This window comes from Gadus morhua, chromosome 13 (assembly GCF_902167405.1).
Source record: "Gadus morhua chromosome 13, gadMor3.0, whole genome shotgun sequence".
NCBI lineage: Eukaryota > Metazoa > Chordata > Actinopteri > Gadiformes > Gadidae > Gadus > Gadus morhua.
In genome coordinates, this window is record NC_044060.1 from 10,796,953 (window position 1) to 10,824,830 (window position 27,878).

At 42.7% G+C, this 27,878-nt stretch overlaps 2 protein-coding genes across 2 annotated transcripts in view; both read right to left on the bottom strand.

The window, feature by feature from the left end:
* Positions 1 to 1,551: 1,551 nt before the first annotated feature.
* Positions 1,552 to 19,153, bottom strand: tgm2b (transglutaminase 2b). The gene is made up of 13 exons (XM_030374976.1): positions 19,033 to 19,153; positions 12,025 to 12,204; positions 10,398 to 10,619; positions 9,781 to 9,899; positions 8,367 to 8,495; positions 7,730 to 7,931; positions 7,134 to 7,263; positions 6,259 to 6,362; positions 5,265 to 5,504; positions 4,711 to 4,986; positions 3,764 to 3,924; positions 3,248 to 3,384; positions 1,552 to 2,370 (listed from the first exon to the last, which is right to left on the bottom strand). Exons 1-13 carry the CDS (start codon positions 19,040 to 19,042, stop codon positions 2,220 to 2,222), a joined length of 2,061 nt encoding a protein of 686 aa, XP_030230836.1. The 5' UTR covers positions 19,043 to 19,153; the 3' UTR covers positions 1,552 to 2,219.
* A 245-nt stretch (positions 19,154 to 19,398) lies between these two features.
* The window catches only part of quob (quattro b), a 28,749-nt gene continuing 20,269 nt past the window's right edge, over positions 19,399 to 27,878 (bottom strand). The window contains 12 exon segments of the mRNA XM_030375049.1: positions 19,399 to 20,652; positions 20,772 to 20,825; positions 21,058 to 21,338; positions 21,550 to 21,762; positions 22,191 to 22,307; positions 22,484 to 22,661; positions 23,353 to 23,523; positions 23,770 to 23,994; positions 24,269 to 24,358; positions 24,942 to 25,191; positions 25,575 to 26,668; positions 26,989 to 27,186. Of these exon segments, the coding sequence (XP_030230909.1) occupies positions 20,787 to 20,825; positions 21,058 to 21,338; positions 21,550 to 21,762; positions 22,191 to 22,307; positions 22,484 to 22,661; positions 23,353 to 23,523; positions 23,770 to 23,994; positions 24,269 to 24,358; positions 24,942 to 25,191; positions 25,575 to 26,668; positions 26,989 to 27,186 (2,856 nt within the window). The 3' untranslated portion in view covers positions 19,399 to 20,652; positions 20,772 to 20,786.

Genomic DNA, 27,878 nt, shown 5'->3' on the forward strand with positions numbered 1-27,878 from the left:
TGGCAATGCCTTATGGCTTTAGTTTATCGTACCCACCCATATGCCAGAGTGCATTCGGACCTTTGCTGTGATATTGTCTGCGCCTCAGACGCCGGGCTCGCCTTTGCTCCACACCCTCAGGATCAAGCATCTTGTCTTACTGCATTTTGCGACACAACCTAAACTTTATGTATTGCACGGAGGTGCAACCATATGTATCCTTGCATCTGCCCATTTCCAGCCAGTTCGGTTTGCAAGAACGCGGCCATCCAGGTTTGTATGATTCCTCCTCCCGAACAGACGAAGTTTTCCACACAACCTTTTCAGCGTCCTTACACTAATCCCCACACTGTGGTTCTGCGCTAAAACAGCGAGGATCTCTTGAATGTTAAACCCGATTCTGTATTTTACCAAATTATCTACACAAGCCATTGGTTTCAGTGCAGGCCCTGTGGAGCGGTTGCTATCTCTCCCAACTAATTTTTCAACTGTATTTTCGACATTTCGAGTTTAATGTCGACTTTAAAGTCGACAAATCGAGATTAAAGTCGACATAATATTTCAACATTATTCTCGACATTTCGAGCTTAATCTCGACACGTCGAGATTAAAGTCGAGATGACATTTAATCTCGTCACGGCAAAAATATTTTTTTTCGTCATGTGTGGCTCCGTCGTACTAAAGTAGGCCTACTAAGGTTATAAACTTCAGTGAACCAAGCCTAGTCATTCATTGTTAGGTGGTAAGGATGGATGAAGCCCTGCAAGCTCAAGGAGAACGATATCCGTTCGCAGCGAAGAGTTGAATGCATGCAAAGTAAAGAAGCGCTTTTGTTAACGTTACTTTGATTTGATTGTCGATCCTTTAAAGTAGGCTACTCGAGATGATAATGCGAGGCCAAAAAGCCAATTCAGTTAATCGTCACCTAAGCAAATCAAATTGGTAACAACGTTTGATGTGTTTTGTTCTAAAAACGTGGAAGATAAAGTGATAGTCTGTCTGAACATTTACAGTATTTTCATTAGGTTACTAAATGGCTCTGGCACTTAAGCACTATAGGCCTACTCTGTGAACACGGAGATGTTTTTTACGTAATTGTCTAAATTAACAACGTTTTAGCAGCATCGACTCATATGTCCAGCTAGTATCGGTCTAAAAAATGTGTAGAAAAATACAATATAATATATAAAGAGCCTGGCTCCTAAAGCACATGCATTTTTCACGTTTGACCACTAGGGAGCACCATTTCACCAAACCTGAAAATATATGTCCAAACGTCTTAATTGCTGCTGCTTTTTATTGCTCCTGGACTGGTAACATTAGGCCTCCTGCAGTGCTTCATATTTGATGAATAGGGCTGATTTATAAAACAGCTTATTATCGAAATGTATGAAATGACTAACTAGGCAACAGCAATTTTGGGGTCATTGCAAATGTCACACCACAGGCAAATGTTAATGGCATATTCCAGACTAATTATAACATGTAGCGCTCCAGTGAAGCTTTGCAGTGGCCAAAATTAGAAGTACACTCCTTTTTGGACAAAAAAATGCACACTGACTTGTGCATTGATCGATTGAGACTATATAAACGTACACAGTTTATTTTCTTTTTTAACAGCTGTTTTGCTCAATTTAAAAGGAATGTATGGTTTTGCTTAAAGACAAGAGGGATGTTTTTTCCTGGAACTATTCCTCAATGTTAAAAGCTTGTCAAGACAAGATACAAAAATGGTCTACTTCGTGCCAAAGGTCCGCATCCTGGAAAGCCCCTGTTTCAAGAATAAGAATTCTGCGCAAACAATTTGCTGAATTGGTTTAAACTTGATGATCTCACTCTCTTCTTAGATTAGGTCAGTATTGACAACACCAGACACGCTTTGCAGCTGTGTGGTGCAAACTAAGGCCAAGAATTATTTTATTGCAGCAATAACAGTACATAGTACATCAATGGAATTTGTTATTCACCGTGTACAAGCGGGCATGCATGTTTCTATCCTTTCTAAAGGTTAGGGATAGCCATACAAATGCTATCAGAAGTCAGCCATAATATGACCTGCAGGTACGTACTAGCAATACATATGCGATCTCTTGTTAAAAAAAAGATTGCAATTCAAACATTAATGTATATAGTAAACAGTTAGTCAAAGGTACGTTTTATGGTTGCGCTTATGTAAAAAAAACGAAACAACTAACAGAAGACAGGCCACAGGGTATGGGTGTGGGTTGATGTGGGTTGATCTATTTGCCAATAATAACATTCTTGTATCCCTTCACATGACACAGCTTGCTGCTGTTGAAGTCAACCACCAGCTTGCGGAGCCCCGAGTGGTTTGGCTTGAAGTAGATCTTCACCTTGGCATCCTCCCCTGGTTCCACTGTAGACTCAAGCCTGGGGATAAATATTTAAAGATTAGAGGGTGGGCAATCACTTGATGCACTCCTACCTACACACAAGTACCCCCTTCCACATTAACTTGTAAATGTTGATTTTAAGGATATGCTTCATGGCTCATATGACAGCCATTCCTATTTATGGAGGTGTGCAGAAGAATGGAGGGGACGAGATACAAGCAGTTTTGATTGGAGACATCCAGAGCTTTGTCCAACCCATTCAATCCTTATTCTTCCAATCAGACAACATAGATTAAGTTTCTTTGGATGTTGTTTGTTCGATGTTGTAGGGTAACAGTTAACGGCCAGAGTGATTGCATTCCATTAAGAAGCAGGGTTTATTTTCTGGCAGGAACCATGATTCTGTGAACGATTCCGCCCAGGATTGTAGGGTCTTTGTGATGTTCTCCTCGGCTCTGCTTTTAATACCAGCCCACATCTGGGTTCTGCATCACAGCGTGTTGACAATTGGGTGGACTGGTCTTGGATTTCAAATGGGGGATAACATTTCTGGTCAGCCAATGAGCACATTACACACTTATGTACCCTTGTCCTGATCATTGTGCAACTTAGTCATTATATACTTGATGTTGCATATATGCATTATTTAAAAAAGGGAACACTACCGATGTATATCCCGTTTGAACATGAGTATTATTCACTCAAATAGTTTGACACCTTATCCAGATTTCTGATTAGGAAGTATTTTAAATTAATCCAGAAAATACATACATTATTAGAATATAATATATAGTATCCAAGTATAATGCAAATACCACAATTCGTCAAATGCCACCAACTCTCAAAGGCCAGCCTAACATACGGACAGACTGACAGAAGAAACTATATACAAACAGTGCGGTGTTTATTCAAACCTTTCTTTGATTGTCTTTCCCCCAGTGAGATTTGCTCCCTCGATGCTGAAGCAACAGTTGCTCAAGGGTACGGGAAGCGGGTTCTGCACTGTGATCTCTGCTGCCAGCTTTCGGTTCTGTTTGGGTTCACCAAGGATCTGTGTATTCGGATAGAATGGATAGATATTTTGGACAGAATCTCTAAGAGACTGAGTAACAGCTTCCAAGAGCTTCGAAGGGGTTTTCAAAAATATTTTGACAGACTTCTTCAGTGACATGGGGTCTCTAAACAAAAATATGTAGTTTGTTGACGTTGTGAAGAAGCGTGGGAAATTGAGTAGTATTAGTAGTCTAATATAAGTACACAACTCAACAAGAAGTCTAGTTGTTTTTAGATATTGTTAAATATTTGAATATTAAACAATATTGTTTTCCCCTGTATAAAACCTCCTCTGAACCAAGCCATAAGAAATGACATCGGAGCAAGGACTTTCAGTACTTTTTCTTTTTTTAAACTGTGCTGGCGAACACACTCACGCGGACTTTGATTTCTGGATTGTCGAGCACGATGTCTCTGAGGGTGAAGATGGTCTCCTTGGTGGAGTAGTCGACCAGCAGGGCGGCCAGGCGGATCAGGTTGTCCTCGGTGAGCGCGTCGCAGTACTTGGAGTAGTTCAGCCTCAGAGGAACCCGTCGCTCTAGGGAACACACACTCTAATTATGGGCTGGAAAAACCACCAAAGAACCCCAAACGGAAAAGAACACGACCAAAGTGCCCTTGTAACTGTTGATGATCTGAGGTTATGAGAGAAATTTACTCTTGCATATAATGATAATATGTAATTATTATCTTGCCTATACGCTATATGAATCTAATATGTTTGGAGAAACATTGAGTGAACACACGGTACCACTCCCTATTGTACAATGGCCAAGGGAATGACCCCAGGCTTGACCTTTTGTAATGTGCGTTGATAACGTGTACCATACTTGATGGGAGCTGGTAAACAGCGTAGTAAATCTCCACACAAGGGAAGAGTGCATGGGATGAGGTAATGACGTATGGGTGATGTACGGGCAGAATGGAGATATAGGTAGGGGCCCGGGGAGTGGCTCTTCAGTTCTTTGCCAAACCAACTTGGCTTTGTTCTTACTTTTTCGAGAGTAATAATAAAGTCTTAATCTTTCTTGCTTCAGACTTCTCAAACTCTCTTATTTAGTAAGAGAGTTAAATGTGTTTTATCCACCACAAGGTTAGTATAGCTGTTGAGTTTGTCTGACTACCATCCAAAAGGATCTGGGTCTGAGTCCCCAATGTCCCACTCTACCTGTCTATCCATCTTGGGACAAAGAAATCTGCAAACAGCAGAAAACAGTAACTACTGGAAGTAATGGTATATCAGAATAACCAGTATCTAAATAACACCCTGTAAGTGGTTTGAGGTCCGCTTAAGGTCCTGGTGAATCCCTGCCGTGTCGCTCACCTCCTCCGGGGGGGAGCTCCACGTTCAGGAGGTCCTTGAAGCCACAGTTGTCCTTCACAACGCCCGTGTAGGACACGGCCATGGAGGAGAACAGCAGGCGGCACTTCTTCTCGCTGGTCGTGCTGTTGGAGGCCACCGCGATCACGTCAAAGTCACAGCCCTTCCTCTTCTCAGCGGCGACCTCGATGGCGAGCTTGAGGCCCTGGCTCTCCTGCCGGTGGAGGAGCTTGTTCAGGTGGTCGGCCTTCCGGAAAGTCTCTCGTTCCTCCTCAGATCCTGGTGGATAATGGATGCTTTCAGTTGTGTCCCTCAGTCACTTAGACAAGATGATGGTCAATAAATAACACATAATTGCATGTCATGTCTGCATACATTTTTTGTATCGACATTTACATTGGTACGAATGGTACAGATATGTTTGTCTTATTTATTGAGGTGGTGGTTATAACTCGGTGAATAAATAGAAACCCGGGGATAGGTTGTTATTTATTCACCGCAAAATACCAGTGTTGTATTTCTGTTGCATTTATTCCCTTTCAGACAACGGCTCGTACCTTCGGGGTACTTGTAGAGGTGAGTAATGTCCTCCCGTCGGTCGTTCCCCACGCTCTTGGTGCTGATCTTCTGGCCCACGCCCGTGAAGCTGGTCATCTTCTTGTTGCTGCCGTCCGCCTGCCTTATGTAGTCCACCTTGTCGGCGTTGACCTCGGCGAAGACGAAAGGCGCGTCATACTTGGTCGCCAGCTCACCCTCCTTCACGGCCTTCACCGAAACTGGGCCGCAACAATACACTCCTGTTCAGAAGCGACCGGGAACACAAAACAAGTTATTTCACTATCATCTTTTTGGTATTATTCAATGCCAATATTTATTTTTATGACTCGATTAAAGTTACTTTGTGTAGGATATTTACATTTTCCTTTAGGGCATTTAGCAGACGCATTTATCCAAAGCGACTTACAATAAGTAAATTTGTTTACACATTGTACACATTTTTACATGCACACATCTCTCTTCAAGTAGCTTATTTATGATCAGGTCAAAATCAACTTAAAAAAATAGACCTTCCCGGACTCTCTCTGTTACCTAAAACAGCTTGTGGGCCGATTTCTGTTATTTTTTAATCATGCTGGGTTTTCTGGTGAAGAAAAGGGAGTGAAGTAACTTCCAAGTGCGGATAAGGGCAAAAATATCTGTTCTTTCATAACTTTAATATTTTTCTAACATTTATGTATGATTATGACTAATAGTAATTTATTATTGTTTTTGTCTCCAGCCAAGGCGCTTGCACTCCAGTGCTCTGAATAGTGCTCTACAGCAGGCTGCAGTTCACTTACCAGCCAAAGGGGCCAGCATTAAGGAGGTGTTTCAAATTATTACACATAATGCACTTAATTAATTTGGCCTTCCAACAACATCGCCAGTCAATTAACAGTGAGAGAGAAACACTTCCACTGTTGTTCCAAGCAATAATTAACACTCTGAGCTCCTCTCAGTCTGCCTTGAGGGAACAGGCTTTAATGTAATTGATGTCCATGGGGGAGTCACCTTCACTCTTTTCCTGGGGTGTGGGGTCCACAACCTGCCAACCGTCATATTCAGGCTTCAGGTCAGGCCGGGTCATCCAGTTCTCCACCCAGCAGTGGAACGTCCTGAATATTTAAATACAGCCATCACATCCTTAGTAACTCCCCTGGAGTTATAAATACCCCAGCAACCTTGTTGTTTTATTTTCCAAAATTGCTCCTGTGAAAGTGTCAATAGTATTACTGTTGCACTTATAGTGTGACTAAGTAAACTGACTCATACTTATGGTGTGACTTAGGACACTGACCCAAACTGAGAGCAAAGCTGTTCTAATAAGTATATTTAAGCTACTTGTCGTGTATCGGCTTCTTTCACAATATAGTGCTGCCGTCAAATTCATCTCATAACTTTGAAGGTCAGCATTATGTAACTTGTAAAATATGTGCCTTCTTCATTCAAATGACGTCTATTCAAAGAGAATTGTAGAGAGACTCCGGATTAAGTTACCGCTGCTTTCATCTCCTTCCCACACAGTGTAGCCTCAGGCTTAGCCCAACTGCTCTAAGGAGGAGGTAATTTCACCTCCATCAATTGTGTATCTGCAAATAATGGCGTGCACATGGGAACCCATAGTTTTTGTTATTTGCACATTGGCAATAATTGGTACAGACACAGATGAAATAAACAGAGATTCTCACTTTGTCGCATTTAGGTCCGTTCACTCTCATGCAATTTTCACTGTCTAGCACTCTCGCAACCCAACCTTGCATCCCAAGCATGGTATTGCAGTCTTTCTCATGTTGCATAATGGTCAACGGGAGTGGCATAGCTCTCTCACTCTATAATAGTTGTGCTTACAGTATGACTCAGTACATGTAGATGACAGGACTTCCTACCAGATCATGTCTCTTCCATGGTTGCGGCCGTTCTCGTCGTAGAAGTACTCGATCAGCAGGTTTCTGTTGGTGTCGTGGGCAGATATGTAGTTTGTGACGACTCGGCAGGGGATACCAAGGGCTCTGGACACTGTAGAACATATGTGTCGGAAAATCCATGTTATATATAGTTGAAATAATTTAAGCTTTGTTTTCTTCAGGTTGTGTTATCTAGCCATCCCATTCGTTAACTAGTCCATCTAGTTATATTATTAGTCCATCTAGTTCCCCTTTTTGTTAACCTTTTGCCTTGGTCAATCGGTAAACCGGGCAAAAAGAAGAACTGACCCCCTCATCTATACGAGAAAAAACTTTCCCTGACCAGTCTGTGTAGATTGAAATCTTTACTGACTTATTTTTACAATTTACTACTGCTGGCCGAATTTCTGTTAGCCAATTAAGTGGTTTCAGATTCCGACCTTCAGCAACATGAAAAAATAAATTGAAGTGCACGTCCACTCAGATTTGAGTTAATCTGCCATCAGACTTTAGATAGTCATGTAAAGTCTGATTTGTTAGACTATGGCAGCTGTGTTGTTGTTGTTTTTAGCAATCACCTGAGCAGGCCACTGCTGCAAACACCCAGCACTGGCCATAGCGTACTGGACTACAAGAGCTGCTGTCCCAGTTGAGCAGGATATCCACGCTGCCCTTCCAAGACATGGGGCTCTCACCCCCCTCGTAGGGGTTATCCGACGACAATTTATCCAGAGCTGGCCAGCGGCCCAGCACAACGCCAGCGTCCCCGTTACAGTTCACCTAACAGACCAAACACACGGTATAAACATTCACGCTAGTTTTACCTCATAGATGGGGCAATGTATATGTACCGTCATATATATAATTCATATATGCACATATGCAGGTATTGGTCAATGTCTAATTAATTTGTTTTGCATATAGATCTATATTAGTATAGATAGTAAATACAATGTGTACAATCTCTCTATATATATAGATATAATGTATCTAAAAATATATACAATATCGAAACACACACCATATCATTCACACACACACACACACACACACACACACACACACACACACACACACACACATACACACACACACACACACAAACACACACACAAACACACAAACAAACACAAACACGTGCAAGACTGTTTTATATAGAGAACTTTATGGCACATGTCCACAATGCTCACAATGTGAATGCGGTCCGGTACATACCATGGCACTCAGCACTCTGGAGACGTAGATCGGATTTCTCCTCCCGGAGCAGTCTTTACCGGGATTACGCAGGTATTTGGGATTGGTGTCCAAGATTTTGAGGCAGACATCCAAGATTCCATATTCAAACTGTTGCAGAAACAATGAGTTCAGGAAGCAACAGTAGAAGGGAGTAATGCATTGCCTTCCACCTACTCATTGATAGTGGCGTGCAGGTCTGACTGCATTGATAAAGAATCTGTTTTTATTTGAAAGCTAGATAGAAATGGACCGCCCTCAGGTAGAAAAACAACTTATTTTTTCAACTTCAACTTGTTTTTAGTGTCCGATTATTGTCCTATTTTAGTAACGTTCACAAAATGGATTAGATTACTATGTTGAACATCTCACAAGACATGTGTGCATGAAAATATTTTACGTTTACGTCCCCTTTAAATTACTTCTTATCAAGAGTTTGAACTTCTCTGTTTGACAAGTTTATTCGTGCTTTCACACCAACAGCATGTAGTGAGCACTAAACAAGTTTTGTCCATTGGTTCAGTACGTTTGCGTTGTTGTGAATGCAACCACCTCACTTTGATGCGCACTACAGCTGGCCGAGACCTCCATGAAAAGATGGTCTCGGTTCGCTTCCAAACGAACCCTGACTTTGGACGTAACGGACACCCGCTCATCCGCACGCAATATGGGAATTATTGTTTGATCGGCCGAACCCCCTCGGATAATCATGACACATCGCACAACATCTAAGCACCCATAAGAACGTTTATTCAATCCATTGTTTATGGCCTGACGGGCTGTGGGAAAACGGCCGCTCTGAGTGACGCGGTGCGTGAGTTTTAGTTTTTGTCAATCAAGTGCCACCCCAAACAAAAGACTGGCCCAACCCCCAGCAATAATGTCCTGACTACGCCCCTGCCCTTATAGTCTTTTTTCCTCTACATCAAATTATTTAATATAGTGCACTTCCAGGGAAACTTGGGCCGAACACATTCAGCCAGTTGGAACAGAAGAACACACCAGAATAGGCCTGTTTAGTAAGCAGGATTTGATGCGGCATTCCTACACTTAATTACAGTGTGTATTACAATGTGTGGTACAATAAAATGCAATTCAATGTGGAGGTAATCCAAGTATTAAGAATACAATACTCAGATTGAGTGATGTAACGGAATACGTTACATATTACATTTTTGGGTCATGTATTCTGTATTCTGTAACTGGATACACTTTAAAAGTATCCTTCCCAACATTGTATATATATATATATATATATATATATATATATATATATATATATATATATATATATACAATCTTCTGAGAGCTGACTGATGCATTTTAGCTCCAGCGTTCAAATCCAGACAGATAGTCTGCAATGGGAGTATGAGGCTGACAATATTGGTGTTGGTACCTGGCCAAAGTTCCAAGGGAAAGGCAAAATCTGTTCGAGGGTGCCTCGGTAGATGATTCCATCTTGAGATAGGACGTATTCCTTCAAATACTCTTCATTGTCCATATACACAGAATCTCCTGTTGCCAGGACGTTAACAAAAATAATGTCATTGACAAGGTGTGGATGAAAAACATGAACTGAATGGAAAAGCTAGCCATTACATGCCTAGCACTAAGAGGGATAGAGTTCCATTCGATAAACTTTCAGTGTCAACATACCTTATCCTAGTCCATACTCCTACTGTCGATATTGGAATGTTTTTGCTTTGGCTCCCACCCAGACGTAATAGTATGCTTCCAAATCTCTGCATTCAATCAATTCAATGTCTGCTGCCTTCAATCAATTCAATGTCTGCCGACTCGCTATCTCGCTATCTCGCTATCTCGCTATCTCTCTCTCTCTCTCTCTCTCTCTCTCTCTCTCTCTCTCTCTCTCTCTCTCTCTCTCTCTCTCTCTCTCTCTCTCTCTCTCTCTCTCTTTGTGTGGTGGTAAATGCACCACAACAGGACACCAAAGCAATGCAGCATTCCTTGGTGCGGTACCTGACATGCGAGACGTCTGGTCTGTTTACCCACCTGAGCACCAGGGGTTGAAGAGGAGGATGAAATCAATGCGGCAGGACCCCCCAAGGGTCAGGGTCCAGCGGCCGATGGGTGCGTCAGCGGCGGGGCAGATGGAGAGGGCCACGACATTCCCAGGAGGACTGGTGACCGTGGCGCTCCACGCGGAGGGGTTGTCCGAGCCGGCAGCAACATCAAACACGGCCCTGGTGCCGTATTGGTCAGACGGGGAGGGACCTGGGTGGGAAGAGATGAGATGAGAAAATACTTTGCAACGGGACTCTTTTCGTTTTTTGCTTACCTAACTTTTTATGTAAACTTGGCTTGGAAGAATGCATCACAATCAATTTTGTTTAGCTTCAGAGACAGCATTAGTCTGAGTCCAAGACCATTTAAGTCCTCAAAATCTTTTAATATCTAAACACAAGTATATTTCCAGATCAGAGGCCCAGTGGGATAGAATTTGCGGTCACACAGATGTCCCTTAAGAAATACTTGAATGTCAATAATCTTATCTTATATAGCAGACATTCCTTCCGCTTGCATGCCATTTCCTTCTCCAAACAGTTGGCTTTGATAGCAGGCAGCAGTTGTTTAAGCACACTCTATTACATTCTTGTCAAAGTGGTTGTGAAGAATTGTGGCAGATATTATTTGAGTATTATTAATTTGTTTGTTTGGTTAGACGACTAACATAAGGTCCCAGGGAACAAATTTGTGCTTCTAACAATAGCAAACCGTGAACTAATACTGACAGAGATTAACAGTTGTTTGAAATACTGTTTCAACAATGTCAGCGTGAAGCAGATTAAAGATCTCCCAACTTCAAGCGCCAAAGCCCCCGATCACCTCGGGGATCACAATGGCCTTGGGAGTATAGGAACATGGACCCATTCCAAGAAGAACAATAACAGGTTCGAACTGAAGCCCTGACTTCCTGAAGGATGGGGCGTGATGGAAATATGCCTTGGAAATTATGAATCAGTCGTGTTCCTCGACTTTCCAATTGTGTGAAGCATTTCAAAATGTTTGACTAAATGGGACATTTAGTAAGAAATCATCCATGATGTAACCATTTATTTGCATGGAATGGTAATATAATTGGTTTTGACCCTCTCTTTACTGGTGCTCCCTGATGTAGCATTTAAAGCATGACATACAGATATCCGATACAGAATACAAACAGCATGCCAACAGCATACCAACATATAACAGGGAGCACTATACAGTCCCAGTTGGGTACATCAGATATCTCAACCCATTGGTGACATACAATACACAGCAGAACTAAAGCAGGTGTAGGCTGGCGTGGTGGTGGGCGAATTTCAGCTCAGCACACTCAACCTCACAGAATGCGTGCGTGTGATGGAAGGTCTTTAATTGACCACCATTTGTGGCATTTTCTCGCGCATACATCTGTAACAGTATATGGTTTATTTGGTGTGTGCATCTAGTGTATCCATCTTCAAAGAAAAAAATCTGTCAAATAAAGAGAGGAAGAAAGAACGATAGAGAGGAATAAAGAATGAAAGAAAAGACAGAAAAGTGAAAAAGAACAGCAACAGATTTTGATCCCCCACGACTCACTCGGTAGGAATCAACAAAACCCACAGTGGGTCAGAGTATAACACAAACTAGCTACCTGTTTCCGCGATGCAGGTGAGGGAACTGAGGCCGGCCTGGTACTCCCCGTAGCGGAGCTTCAGTTTGATGCTGAATGGCTGGCCTCTTCTCACAATGAGGCGGTCCATTCCGTTCAGCTCTGTGCGGTGGTCTGTGTTATTGAACTCACACTCCAGATCCCAGGTAGCGATGTCCAATGCTGAAAAGAGTAACAGATTAAAATTATTCTTCAAACTAGGGTTTTGTCTTTTGGCGTCATTGTTTTTTATTGCTTTGAAATTCGGCAGATGCCGCATGTTTAACAATCATCCAGAGTTATTGTTGACGAGTAAGTCCTGGGTAACAAAAAAAGTCCATGGCCAAAAACAACATTTATGTGATGTTTTGTTGGAGTTTCTGGATGTAAACACATGTATCTTTACAGCAAACTACACGGTCCTCTTAACCACAAGCGTCTATAAAATATATGCAGAAAGTATAACAGATAGTTGAACATAGGATTACGAGGAAATTCATTAAAATTCACTAGCACTGAGGCAAATAAAACAGCATATACATTTGTTTATAGGTAAGTTGTGGTCAATGGTCAACGTACAACCCAGTCTCAGTATAGCCACGTGTTCCACAGCGGAAAACGTACAGATTTGGCAGTGACACAGCCGATGACCTTTTTGTGTAAGCAAAACACAAAGTTCATAGATTTAATAAGGCAGGTTTATTTGACACAATTCCTAAATGTATCAAGTTTGTATGTGGACCATTGACCACAACTTCACTATAAACAAATATTGATACTGTCATATTTTTCTTAGTGCACTGTTAAGGAACTTCCTCATAATCCATTGCCACATAACTACATGGTTTCTGCACTAACCAGATGCATGTCTCATTTGCAACAAACAGCTTAACTTTTACTTCTATGCTTTAACCTCCCAACTAAATCTTAAATACATTGCACTTTCTAAAAGTAACCTGCCTTTATTTTCTATCTATTTTACTATATATTTTTTTTTATATTTTCTTTTCGATTAATTATTTTTTGATACATTTTAGTGTATAACAATGTTTATATGAGAAGAACTTGGAGTCTGCCTTGTGTATGAAAAGTGCTATGTAGATAAAGTGGCCTTGCCTTGCCTTGCCTACTGTTACTTAGCGTTTGTTTTATGATCTACAAAACCAAACAATAAACCTTGTGGGAATCTTAAAGGTCCCATGGCATGAAAATCTCGATTTATGAGGTTTTATGACATGAGTTCCCCTAGCATGCCTATAGACCCCAGTGGCTAAAACTTGCGTTCATTGTAAAACGAGCACTAGGTGTTCTGCTCGCCTTTGAAAAAAAACGGTGGCTCAAGCGTGCTGATTTTGAATGTGTTGTCATAAAGGATCTAAGCTCCTCCCTTTTCTCTGCCTTGCCCTTCCAGAGAATTTGGTACGCCAATGAGACACGACCGTGCGAGCGCCACATGTGTGTGTGTGTGTGTGATTACACACACTGTAACGCAAGTGTTTGATGTTGGTGTTATGGCGCATAACACGTTGGTTCATTGACGTATCTTGTATTTCCACAAAGAGACTGTAGTTGGGGTTATCTCAGCCATGGTTGAGAAGGAATTGGGGGAAAGGAACATTGGCTTGGACTCCCTGAAGTACATGAACTGCGACATGGGAGTATAGGAACATGGACCCATTCCAAGAAGAACAATAAGAAGTTCGAACTGAAGCCCTGAGAACTGAAGCCCTAATATTTAGATATAGAGCTCCAGGACTGTAACGCAAGTGTTGTACAATTCCTTGTCATTTGGATAACCGTTCTGCTGTTGGTGTTATGGCGCATAACACGTCGGACTCTCTCTGGTATTTCCACAACGAGACCCGTAGTGGGGGTTATCTCAGCCGTGGTTGAGAATGAATTGGGGGAAAGGAACTTTGGCTTTGACTCCCTGAAGTAGGCCCTACATGAACCACGACATGGAAGAGAAAGGGATTGTTGGCCGCGAATGTCTCCCGCTTGAGCCCCGCTGCCGAGGGACCACCGCCACGGCACTGCAGGAGGCGGTGGTGCCTAAGCGCTGACCGCTGCCGAGGCGGTGGTCCCTCAGCAGCGAGGCTCCGACGGGAGACAGCCGCGGTCAACAATCGCGGGCAACAATCCCTTTCTCCTCCTTGTCGTGGTTCAGTCTGTGGAAGTGGAAGAACCAGAGACGTCTGAGAACCCGACGCGGTTGTTTAATATTCATAATATCGTCTGGAGGCTCACACAGCTTTTGGCTGTGATAATATATATCATTTGATATAGATATCTATGTATAATATCATATTATTTAGATATAGTTCTCCAGGACTTCCGTGTGTTCTAGAATATTTACAGAACACGGATAAAGGCTGTGTGCGCCTCGCCATTGCGGTACATCCACTGTAAACAGAGCGCATGGTAGTGCTGCTCGATTTTGGAAAAATGAGAATCACGATTTTTTTGGTCAAGATTGAAATCACGATTCTTCAAATGATTCTTCTTGAGTTTGAAAATTAAGCATTAAAAAAAAAAAAAAAAACGGTAACTGAGTTTTCAAAATTATTAAACTACACAGTACACCAACTGTTAAAATAAAAAATGGAAAATGTTCAAATTGAAAATAATTTAAAAATAAATATGTATCCAGTAGAGCTGTCAAGCGATTAAAATATTTAATCGTGATTAATCGCATTAATGTCATAGTTAACTCTAATTAATCGCGAATAATCGCAAATTCTTTTTCTATGCTAAATATCCCTTGATTTTTTTGTCCCATAATTCTTCTCATTTTAATTCTCTTATCAACATGGTGAAGTGCATCGGCTTGCCTTGTGCAAATGATTTTTTATTGATAACAACATTGGCATATGTTGTTACAAAAAAAGAGCCTATAGTGCAATTAAACGACTGCTTTGAACAAATGTCATTTGAACATAGCAGTCAGGCTACTGCTTCTTTGTTTTGAGCCAAAGAAAAAAAAAAAAGTTTTTTTTTTTTTTTTTTTTTTTATAAAATAATTGCGTTAATCGCGCGATAATTTTTTTTAACGCCGTTAAATTTGGTTTGCGTTAACGCCGTTAATAACGCGTTTAACTGACAGCTCTAGTATCCAGCAGTTCTGTAATTTCTATAAAACTTTCAATGAATGAAATAAATATACTAGAAAATTAAATAAACAGAACAATCGGTTTTAATCAACGTCTGTCCTGCTGTCGTCGGGGCCGTGGTCTTGTGTTTTTTTTTCTTTGCCAATTCGTCGTAAGCGACTTCGTGATTGCGTCTCAGGCCCCGTCCACACTAACCCGGGTAAATGTAAAAAAGCACATCCGCAATGAAAACGATCTCCGTCCACACTATCGTTTTCGGAATGTTTTGCATCCACGTTTCACACTGAAATTATTTTGATAAACCATTGTTGTCGTGGTTACACAACTCCGCCACGCCTCCCTGTTTAGATTACAGGCGTGCGATCAGCTGATATTTACAGTTGATCAGCAGGTTAATCATTTTCGACCCGGTCTTGTCCAGAAATGGCGCTTCAACTACAGTTTGAACAGACTTTCAGGTTTTTTACCATCACTTAAGAACATCAAGTAGAGCGCTCGCCTCCGGCGTTGGAGCAACGAATATGTTTGAGCAAATATGTCGAGTTGTATCTGGAGATAAATTAGTACATTGTACAGAGAGATCATCATTTGCATTTCACCTGCCATTTTTTTGATGAGTGTCTCTGTCTCGAGCGCAAGCTTGTGGCAGCGTCATGGCACAGTGTCATGGCAACCGAAAGTCATCGTTTCTGAAAGCCTCCGTCTACCCTGTCCACACTGTCGTGAACCCAGCGTTTTCACATTTATCCACCTCAGCGATCGTTTTCGAAAAGCATAGTTTTCAGTGTTTTACCCTTTTTATCGAGTAAACGTGGCTGTCCTCCCTCTGCCATCTCGATCGCGCTGTTTTCTGAATAAGGTCACCACACACATACAGCTCGCGAGGGCCGCGTTGAATGCTCTGGGGGAGGGACTGAAATGCGCATGCGCGTCTCTTTCACAAAACCTCATAGACAACAGAAAATTCCAAAAGAATCGTTCAAACTTGATTTTATTAATTTGGAGATTGTTTTACCCAAGAATCGAAATCGTGATCAAAATTCGATTAATCGCACAGCCCTAGCGCATGGTACCGTGGCTGCAAGCTGCTCAGGGCCACACCCCCACCCTCCTCCTTGACCCGCCTCCTTCCCCCTCATTTGCGTTAAAGCTACAGACACCGAAACGGCACATTTGGGGAAATGTGCGACTGGCTCGTAGGGCTGTACTCCTGCACCACGGCTGAATTTCGGGAATGTCTTCAAATACTGTGTTTGGGGCCTACTAATATCTATATTAAAGCATCCATAAAGTAGCATACCATGGGACCTTTAACAGTGAATGGGCGGTGTGTTTGGTTTCTCATTGTATCTCACAGAGGATGACTCCAGACACACTACATGAGTTGGCCATGACAGCCGCTCCCATCATGCCTGTGTAAATACAGAGCCCCTCCAGTGCCCCACAGTGACATAGAGAATCTCACCCTCTGACTCACTGTTTGAAGAAAGATTTAGAGTCTTCCTGCGGTCTTTAAACTCACTTGACTCTATTAACCCCTGCTCATAAGTCTCGCTTTGCCACAATGTGAAACAGTAACATTAGGAAACTGTGTAATGTTATATGGATATGGGTAGAAGTATTTTTTTATTTCTTGTATTTTACCTTTCTACTTTTTATTATATTTTGACAATATACGTAATGTTTTTAAGTGGAATTTTTCCTTTCGAAAGCCCTACGAATGGCCTTGTGTTTGATGTGTTGCATAAATTAAATCGCCTTACCTTAGCAAGACATATAACAGGTACTATTGCATGTTTCACACAAATAAAAATGATTATTATTAGTTTGTGTAGCAGTAGAAGTAGTAGTAGTATTAGGCTGAGTAGTAGTAGAAAAAGTACTAGTAGTAGTGGCAGCAGCAACCGCAGTAGTATTAGCATTCATTAGCATTACTATTTGTCTGCGTAAGTCTTACATTATTATGGAGAATATGCCTAGATATTGATAAGCTCTGCCGGTTGAACAAACACACCAGGCTATTATGTGTGTATGCATGAAAACATGGATACTCTGGATAATTGGAAGATTGAGACGAATTTGCAGTGAAATGTTTTGATACAATCCACTTGTCTCGCTAATGGTTGGGAAAATTGTGACCTCATCTCCAAAAATAGCCACACAAACACACGCACCCACGCGCACGCGCACACACACACACACACACACACACACACACACACACACACACACACACACACACACACACACACACACACACACACACACACACATTCCATCCAAAGACTTATTAGGCTGTAGAATCATCTGGAGCATCCAAACCATCTAACATTGGCTCTTGCTACTCATAATTGCCTTGGATGTAGTTTCACGGTTGCATTAACATTATGCGACATTGATCATTCTGAACAGTTCCACTTCAATCTGTTTATCCATTAAACAGATTGATAACCAAGGCCATGACCTAAATCTACTTATTCACCATGAGCTCATGGAAACACACTTCTATAATACGTTTATACACAACAGGGACATAAATAAGTAGTCCTAAGTTTAAACATCTTCAACCTGACTAAAAAACAGGTTGATGTGTAGAGCTAGCTTAACTTAAAAGTTTAGAGCTGCTTGTTTCCCTTTAAGAATCTAAAAAGAAAGGAAATGTTATAATTTTGTTTCCAGTTTACCAAACAAAGATCAACACTCCTGAATACTGAAGGTCTGTTTGGCTGTGCCACCCTAAGGTGGTTCACCCAAAGTACTGAGGACACTACTCTACACAGCTCCAGAATGTGTGACGGGAATAGTGAACACTGGTAAAGCATTAAAATCCAAGGAAAGTAAATACTACACTTTGATGAGCTAATCCTCAACATCCTGGACCAAAAGTAGCACTACATTAACTTTTCCTTCTGGATGCTTAATGATTTGAAAACCACATTTAAGCTGTTTCTCTCACACATGGTAAACAGATGGTTCCCCAGTATAACTGTGAGGGCAACAACTGAAGTGAAGATATACCAAGGCAGTCAAACAATACACTATGTCCCTGTAGAATACAAATGGTTGAAGTTGATAGCCATCGAGGAAGCCAATGCAGAGGAATGTGGGGCCATTCTTCTAATAGTTTCCTCGAAATACCAAAAACGACATATTTGTTTGAAGAAGTTTTCTGGGAGAGCCAGATAACAGATTGCTGATATAGGTCAAAAATCTTTATGTGCTCAATTAAATTACTACAGATGTCTCTGAATGTTTTGGTAGGTCTACATTTTCTTACTGAAACAGACAACCTCTGAGGTTAAAATGCACATTTGGCGTTTTAAAGCAGTGTTTTCTTTTTAATGGCAGAGGACATAAATGCCCATAGTGAAACCGTTTACTAGCAGTGTCCACAGCTGCCTTTGATAATTATGACCAGAAGGCATAACCTGTCTAAAAAGTAGTACACAAATGTAATACTAAATTCTGAGAATTACTTCACATATCAGAGAACCAGTTTATCACTGCAGCAACACAAAATATGTGGATTCCTGCATTCTCTGATAACAGTTGCGGCTTTGGTGACTTTCAAATATTAAGCAGACATTGCTACGAGACTCCTATTTATCTATACAGCATTCCTGCTCATGTCAGTCGGAATGTTTTGCTAATCTGTTCGGCTTTGTACTACATACATGTATAAATTGTAAGCTCGTATTGAATGGCATTGTTATAAACAGACTGCAACCTAAACGCTAACATCTCAAGGAATCATGATTATTTTTTGTCTATGCCTCTTTACAATAACTTTAAACGCCTAGCCTACTAATTGGTTTACTGCAACGCGAATGTAAATAATGCATGACGCTATTATAGGTGTATTGGTATGTTTTTTATTCAAAACGTTTTAATGAAGTCTTACCTTGAGCCATGGTTGTTGGGCAGTTTGAAGACAAGTTGCTGTAGTTAGTGTGTGGGGGTCAGCGCGCGACCAATGAAGTTCTGCAGCAGCGTAGGGGATTTTATTTTGAGTCCCGCGCGCGTCACCAGGAAAAAAAATAGGTGTGACGGACACGCCCCCTAGACCCCCCTCACATAGACATAGACTCGGACGGCAGCACAGACACACACACACACACACACACACACACACACCACGCACGCACGCACGCACGCACACACACACACACACACACACACACACACACACACACACACACACACACACACACACACACACACACACAAATAAACTTTTATTTAAAGAACAAGAATATAAAGTAACGGCTATAGAGTTGAGAAAAAACTCATGTTTAACTTTATTGTGAAAAGAAAGTTATAAAAGTAAGAATAAATGCTGCATTTCAGACAATGGACCTACAATGGTATGTTGGTCAGTTTGTTGGAGTTTTTCATATTAATGTCATATTAGTTAAACAAAAAGTTAGTCATCGATTCCATAGGTTTATAGTTTATAACTTTAAACTGCATTCTTTGTATAACCTTGTATGCAGATGAACATTTGTAATACACAATTTGTAATGAACAATTTGCTGTGACATTCATCATACTTCAAACAGCTCCACACCATTATTAAGTAGCCTACACTTTAGGATTGCAGAAGTATGTATTTTATTACTTGACTTTATTAAGACTCTCATTTTGGCCATTATTTGGTGATTGTACGAATTGCATTCAACATTTTTTTTTATTCTTACAAAAATATATAACAATCATAAATACTTGAAACACTATTTTGCCTGATTGACGTACAAATATGGCTAAACACAAACCAGGGCATTTATTGAGTATTTTAGCATCTGCAGGGACGCAAAAGCCTATACATATTGATAGGGACAATTCTGTCATCCCTTAATGATGGTAGGCACACCCGCAAATATTCAGATGAGGAGAAGATCATTTAAGGCTATCAACACTGGAATTTGTATTTTTCTCTGTCACATTTTGACTCTTCTATTCACCAGGAAATAGTTTGGCCGTGTGTGTCACATGTTATCTTTAGTGATTGTCGGGAGCTGCATATATATACATTTATATACCAGGGCTGCTGTGTGTACTCAACTCGTACACACTTATATTTCTAAATTCCAACGATTGAAGCACATTTTCTCCACACATGTACATAAAGCATTTGGCAAAACCATGTGCCATAACTGCAGCAAAAACGGTTAAAACTAAAATTGTAAAAATGTTCTGTAAAAATACATGTTATGTAAGTATTTCACATTCATTGTATAGGTGATGCGACATCTTTGAACTGCACTTCATGAAGCCATGTTATAAATGTAGAAAAAAAGCAAACAATGACGCAACTTATATTCCGTCTCTCATAGGTTAGACAATAATTATATTATCATAATACAGTACATGTAGGCATTTTGAATCCTCCGTATTAGTGGTGAGATGGCTGAAGTGGTAATGGCTTAAAGTGAGAGGCTGTATTAGACACAATGTTTGCTACAATAGTTACAACAATGTCAATACGGCTTTCTCTTGGCTCCTCCAGGGATATCTGTAACATCTGTCAAAAAAGAAAAACATCACAAACGGAAATCAACATTTTAAACTGCACAGACGTATTATCCTTGATGATGTTATGATTAAATAATAAGGCACAACCATGACGTTGCTTAAACCAACCTTGTGTCTCCCAGTTCAAACCTCAGTGGACTTCCCCACAACAGCACTCTGCACCTATAGGGTAAACCAACCATAAAAGGAATAAGCTGATACAATCAATGTTATATCCCTGAATATAACTAAATATGTTGTTATACTTTGAAACTTTATTTCTATCTCTCAATCTTAGTTGTATAGTTTTATTATTTGACGATTATAAATTTACTTAGGATTATGTTTCCAATGTCAGATGTATTTTTCCATCACCAGAGTAAAGCCCATGAGTCACATGTTCACAAGCCCTCACCTTGCCACAGGCTAGATGGTTGGGCTGGTACAGTGTTTTGGGCTTAGGGGCCACCAGCGGTGGTTTTGGTGGTGATGGTGGGGATGGTAATGCGTGTGTTTTCTCTGGGACTCCAGAGGGGATGTTTGGTGAAGGGACGTCTGGCGCGGCCATGCTTTCTTCCTCGAGGGTCACCTGCTTCACCCTGGTGTCCTGCGTCTCCCGCCCCCCAGCAGAGCGGATGCTGTGAGTTGATTGGCTCAGAACACTCACACTGTCCCCTGACGACTCTGAGCTGTCCACTGAAACAAAGCAGGGAAGGATTCACATTCAGATTCAGATTCACATAATGGTCCAAAAAAATGGCACAATAGTAGTCCTATAGCTGGTGTGTTCCGTCTGGTGTGTCATTAGATAAGACTTTTTTGGCAGCCAGGTACAATCCATCCTTTGGGGTACCTGCTTCGAGGTTGGCTTATACCCTCTGTCTCAATCAGTAAACAGTTTTCTTACTATTGTGATCCAGGTCACCCTCTTTCAGGGCTCCAGAAGGCCCTTCCAGCCTGCTCTGCTTCGAGCCACCGAGGTAACCCGCTGGGGAGAGGGAGCCGATCGAGGAGGAGGAGGAGGAACACAGACTTCTCTCTGAGCCAAAAGATTCTGGCCGCACAAAAGGTAATCCGTCACGTGAACCAGATTGGCTAGCAGAAGCTACCTCCTTGATTTCTGGAAAGGGCAAGTAAGCACAATCTTAGATAGAAAACTATGCTAATGATTTTTTCTATTTAGGAATAGCAACAGGAAAAGGAATACTTTTTTCAGAATTATGAAAAAAACAGCTCCTTAAAAGGACAATATCGGTCTTTGCGGAAACAATCGTAACCGTCTCTCCTGGCTTCACTCAAACATCCACTACGAATATATTTTCTCAAAATCACTTTATTGTGCAGATTCTCCTCAAGAGCATTTTGCATGGCGCCGGTCATGGATGCAGGGAGCAGATCAGATACCAAATAATATTGTCAGCGGATGCATTAGCAAAGCCAGGAGAGACGTCTACGATGTCGTGATCAGCGTGACCGGTATTGTGCTTTAATGACAGTCGCTTTGGATAAAAGTGTCTTCAAAATGGCTAAATAGTAGAAGTGTTTTACCTCTTCCCATCCGTACATAATTGATGGCTCTGTCTTTGATGGCTGCATCGCTGGGCTGGATGTCCATAAAACGCTTATTTCCAATGCCCATGAACACGCTCTCCTGCATACGCAACTCTGGAGACAGAAGAACAAATTTGAATCTAAGATGGACTTGTTCAATCTTGAAGTCTTCTTTCAGACTCAAATTTTGTAAACTGCTGTCCAACATTATGTTCACCTCCTCCTCACATCTGTTATACATTTTGTGTGTGCGTGTGCATGTGCATGTGTGTGGGTCGGTGTGATCATACCTCTGTTATGTAGCGCCTGTTCCCAGAGGATGCGTGTGAGGTCCTTGGTCCAGGCCTCCTTCACCTCCCTGCAGGTGGCCTGGAGGGTGTAGGTGTCCTGGCTCTTCCTCCGTCGGAACCAGATCTCGAAACACAGGCCGCTGCAGCCGCTGTTATGGGTCATGCCAAGGTCTGACGTCTTTGGAGAAAGTTGCACAAATTAATATAGAAAAATGCATTTGTCTGGGCTACACACTATGCTATCTTCATCACTTCTAAGGACTTCAATATTTACTGTAGATATGGCAAGTGATTCATTTACACTTATCCCACACATGAGGAGAATTCTTATCTTCTAAATTTAAGATTAGAATAAAATGGGTACTTAAGAAAATTAATGGTGAAAAGGAAATGATTGATAAATATCTCCTGTGTAGGAGTGTGAACAAGTTGGATTCTGTAGAAATGTTTTGTCAAGGCAGAAGGAAGTTTGGAAAAGTCTTTCAAGGTCAAATGATGGCCGGAGGATGGAAACATGGTAGAGCAATAAACATGGATGTGTGTTATATCTTGTCATCAGGGGGGAAAATACTGGGATGGTCTAAAGCGTGGGTTGTGCCGTTGTACCATCAATCAAATTGATCAGGAAGGACAACTCAGTCATGCATTAAAACTGGCAAGTTTGAACTGGCATTTCCCTACCGCCCTTAAATAAGGAGACCTTAAATCAACCATCTTAAAAGTTATGTCAGGCTTGTATGGTCAAAACATATATAAAACCTCAATGTTAGCATCTGAGTTTCATCAGATGTAAATGTCTCATACCGTTTCATAAGAAGTTACACATGTGGAAACATGTTGTAAGTAGGCGTATGAGTCAAGGTTTTCACCTTAAAGGACTGCTTGTAGATGTACACATCGTTCCCCACACCCGTTTTCTTCGTCTTGCTAAAGAGGAGGAGGTCCCGGAAGAGAAAAACATGCCGGAAACATTTCTTCTTCCGGAAAGTCACCAGGAACTCATCCTGCCGAATCAGCTGCCCCTGTTCCTTCAAGTTCACCTACGAGAAATGGAATATAAGTTGTGTTGTGCAATAAAACTAAAAACACAATCAAAACATAATTCAACATGATTCACAATGCAGAAAAAAAGAAAAGAAGAAGTGATTCCCACACATCCCTTCCACCCCACTCTTTCCACCTTCCCATGGCTATATTTCACAGATCCAAGTGTTGAATCATCGCAGCCAATACACCCCCTTTTAGTTCCCTTTAACAAAAAAAGGCAATCCTCATGGTCTCCTCACATCACAGCTGTGGATATCGTCCATGGCCAGCAGGTCGTTGCCATGGCGAAGCTGGAAGTGGATGACCTCCAGGGCGGCGGAGAGCTCCGCCCTCTCACGGGCGTGTCCCGGGCCACACTCGAGGGCCACATCGTGCAGCAGCAGGCTGTACTTGCTGATCCTCTGCACGGGCTTCAGCAGGTACGACCACAGGTCCATCTTGTCCCCCAGCTCCAGCTGCTTTTGCTGAGGGGTTGAACAGTTAGTTTGATTATTCCCCGGCAGTGGTCATTTCTAGCAATCAGAGAAGAGCAAGGAGAAAGATTATGAGCACTGATGATAGATTGGAGAGGCATATATAGATCTAGCAATATTCAAATTTCCTATAAGGATATATAATACAATACATCAGAGGAGCAGTATAGTCTACTCTAAACAATCTATTTGTCCATCTTACACGTTTTGCTGGCAGATGGGATTTGCCAAGGAGGACTGATCAATGGTGATTGGTTGTTCTTACCTTGAAGAAGTCCTGTCCACGGTGGACCAGCAGAGCGTCAGAACGGGGTTTGTTCTTGCTGTACAGCGCATACAAAGCAAAGTTCTCTCTCTGAAATCAGAGGGGGAAAAAAATATTAGTTATATAGTTCCATTGACACAGACGACTGCTCTGCATACTACCATACTACTGTAACCTAATGCTACACTTTTCTGACGTATATTTTAGAATCCCAAAAACTATTATGAACCCTTTTAAATTATATAATCACCCACAACATTCTTAGACCAAAGTTATTATCTGACTTCAATGTCCGATATCAAGCGTTTATACCTCAGCAATGTTAAATACCTGATCCTGACTAACAAACAAACTCACTTCTACTCATTATATGTATAAGCGGAATAAACCACTGCAGGCTTATTCCTCCCGTAGAATCCATGGGCCAACAACCTCAAAGCGAGGTAAACTAGATGTCAACCTTTATGACGTACACTCCTTTAACACTGAATTTCATAATAGCACAATATTTATCAGCCTGTCAGCATATTGGCCACGGTTCCGTCCATCATACACTAAAGCAAGAAGATGTTGCTCAAGCGTTGAAGTATTGTTATTCTAAGTGTTAAGTGTGTTTGTGTGTGTGTGTGTGTGTGTGTGGGGGGGGGGGGGGGGGGGGGGGGGTGTTCTTTACGTGTCGCAAGAAGCAGCGGCCCACACGCAGGGGGTTCTCGGCGCAGCCCTCCAGCTCCTTGAGGAAGGTGTGGCGGTGGAAGTCATGCAGCTTCTCCAGGTTCCCGAAGATGACCCCCCTCTGGCCCCGTAGGTCCTGGGGCACGTCGGCCCGCTCCAGCTCGGGGAAGTAGTGCTCCCCCACGTAGCCCAGCGCCCGCACGTACTCCCTCTCGGTGCACAGCAGCTCCTCCAGGATCTTCCGCAGCTTCCTATGAGGGACGGAGAGAGAGAGAGCGAGAGAGAGAGAGAGAGAGAGAGAGAGAGAGAGAGAGAGAGAGAGAGAGAGAGAGAGAGAGAGAGAGAGAGAGAGAGAGAGAGAGAGAGAGACCTGTGAGATGGGGCTCTGAGGGTGCTGTTTGCTCAGGATTAGGTATGGTCAACGTTCAGCGGGGCTTCAGAATTTTAGCCAAATTTCCTTTGAAAAACACTAAATATTCCCCTTTGAAGTCCTGCTGAACTGTTGCGGGTTTAGTAGGAAGGTGGTCCCCATAACATAAATAGTGTGATCAATTATGCAGCAGGTCTCGAAAGTAGATTTCGGCGAAATCCAACTTTATTTATCTTGTAAGCAAAAAACACATCAAATACTCACAAAAGTTTGTTGGTAATTTGCTCTGCGGTGGGGCCAGTCAGGGATTCCGTCCGGCCACTTGGTTCCAGCGGGTTTCGCGGCGCGACCATGGGGTCTGTCTTAGGTGGAGAACAGCCCCTTCCTCCTTTACCCTCACTATCTGACTCAACACGCAAGTCCCCTAAACAGAAACTATGATGAGAAGAAATAGATGTGGAAGTGTGCACCGGCAGCACGCTGGGTCCCAGAGTCTGTCTCCTCATTTGGACGTTGATCCCGGCATCAAAAGGGGAGGGGGGGCTGGGGAAAGATGTCAGACTGGGGTTCACGCACGAGCCCTCGCTTAGAGACCGCCCCAGCCCCTGGTGACTGGGCGACTCTTCCCCCTGACCGAAGGAGTCAACCCTCCTCAGATCCATGTCACTGTGGTGCTCCTTCTGCCTCCGTCGGTTTGCTACGTGACACCCTGGCGACGCCCCGCTCAGACGACTCACAGCACCCGTCACGACCTCATCCTTCACCGCCGCGCCCGGGAGCCCCGGGCATGGATCAGGGGTCGACTGGGGGCCAGGCCACTGGGCGGCGCACGCCTTTCCTCCAGGCTCGCCCTCGCAGCTCTTCTTCTTCTTCTTCTTCTCCCTCCCCTGGTCCCCGTCTGCGTTATTGACCTCTGTAGAAGAGGCTGGTGACCCCCGGGTCAGAAGGCCTCCAGCCTCCGCCGATTTTCTCCTCTTCTCCACGTCCTCCGCCTCCTCTTCTTCACCCTTCCTCTCCTCCTCCTTCCTCTCCTGCACCCCCAGCTCCCCTTGGGAGGCGGCGGCTGGAACCGCCTGGTTCTGGTTGTCAGGGACACACTTCATCTTCCCACTCTCCCCCAGACGCTGCCTGACTTTCTGGCATTGGACCCAGGCAGCATTCCACGCCCTGAGCACCCCGGAGGCCCTGGGGCCGAGGCCTAGGGCCTGTGTTTTCACAGCCTGGAAGTGCGGTGAGGATAAATCTGCAGAAAATCTCTCCTCATATTTATTGAGTGTGCTTTGAGTGGCCTCAGTGAGGTAACACTCCCCCTCTACCTGCTCCAGATAAGGAACGCATTCTTCCGCCATAGCCGAGGCCTAGAGAGAGAGAGAGAGAGAGAGAGAGAGAGAGAGGGAGAGGGAGAGAGAGAGAGAGAGAGAGAGAGAGAGAGAGAGAGAGAGAGAGAGAGAGAGAGAGAGAGTGAGAGTGAGAGAGAGAGAGAGTCGGGAGAGGGGAGAGACTCTTCAAACTTTTGAGGGCAGCAGACATTGAATTGATTGAATGCAGAGATTTGGAAGCATACTATTATGTCTGGGTGGGAGCCAAAGCAAAAACATTCCAATATCTACATGTTGTTCCAGTTCACAAAGCAGCACGGGGCTTTGCCTCTTCAATGTGGTCCGTGTTGTCCACCCACCTGTTCACAGAAGCGGTGCAGTTGCGTGAGGACGTCAAGCTCCTTCCGCTTTGGCTCCGCCCGATGTAGAAGGTCGTCCATGTTGGATTTGAAAGTGCTGACCACGGTCCGAAACACGTCTGTGGCCGGGCTGGGGGGGCTGGTGTCCACAATGTTCTGCGCCTCCAGCATGAGAGCCAACGCTACCTGCTTCTTCTCCTATGAGATACAGGCATACAGTAGATGGATCAGATCGCATTTGTATGCTCCCTGCTCCTTCTTATATAGACTTGAAGAACACATTGTTTTACCATATAGTTTTGATGTACTTATTACTGTCCTGTACTTCTGATGTGAGACCCACATTTACCATCTGGGATTGTATGGTTTATTGTAAGCATTTTTAGAACAGCAACAATACACTACATCGCATTTCTCAGCTGCATGTCACCCATGTTTGAAGAAAATACACACGTTTTTTTCATGAAGATACTAACAACATATTGTTGAGCCAACACCATAATAATTACATTGCTTGATAATGTGTTTTATATAATGTATTCTACATAATGTATTCTATATAATGTATGCTACATTATGTGTTTTATATAAGGTACAGTGGCGTAACTATCGGTAAGCAGGGTATGCGGGTGCGTACGGGCCCGGGCCAATCAAGGGGCCCCAAGGGGCCCCCCCCCCCCCCGTCAACAATCGCTCCGACCCCAACAATCGCTCCGACCCCCCCCCCCCAACAATCGTAACGGGGGGGGGGCCCGCCTTGAACATCCTGCATACGGGCCCGTCGTCGCCTTGTTACGCCACTGATAAGGTATTCTATATAATGTATGCTACATTATGAATGCTATATATTGTATGCTATATATTGTACTCTTAATTGTATTCTATGTATC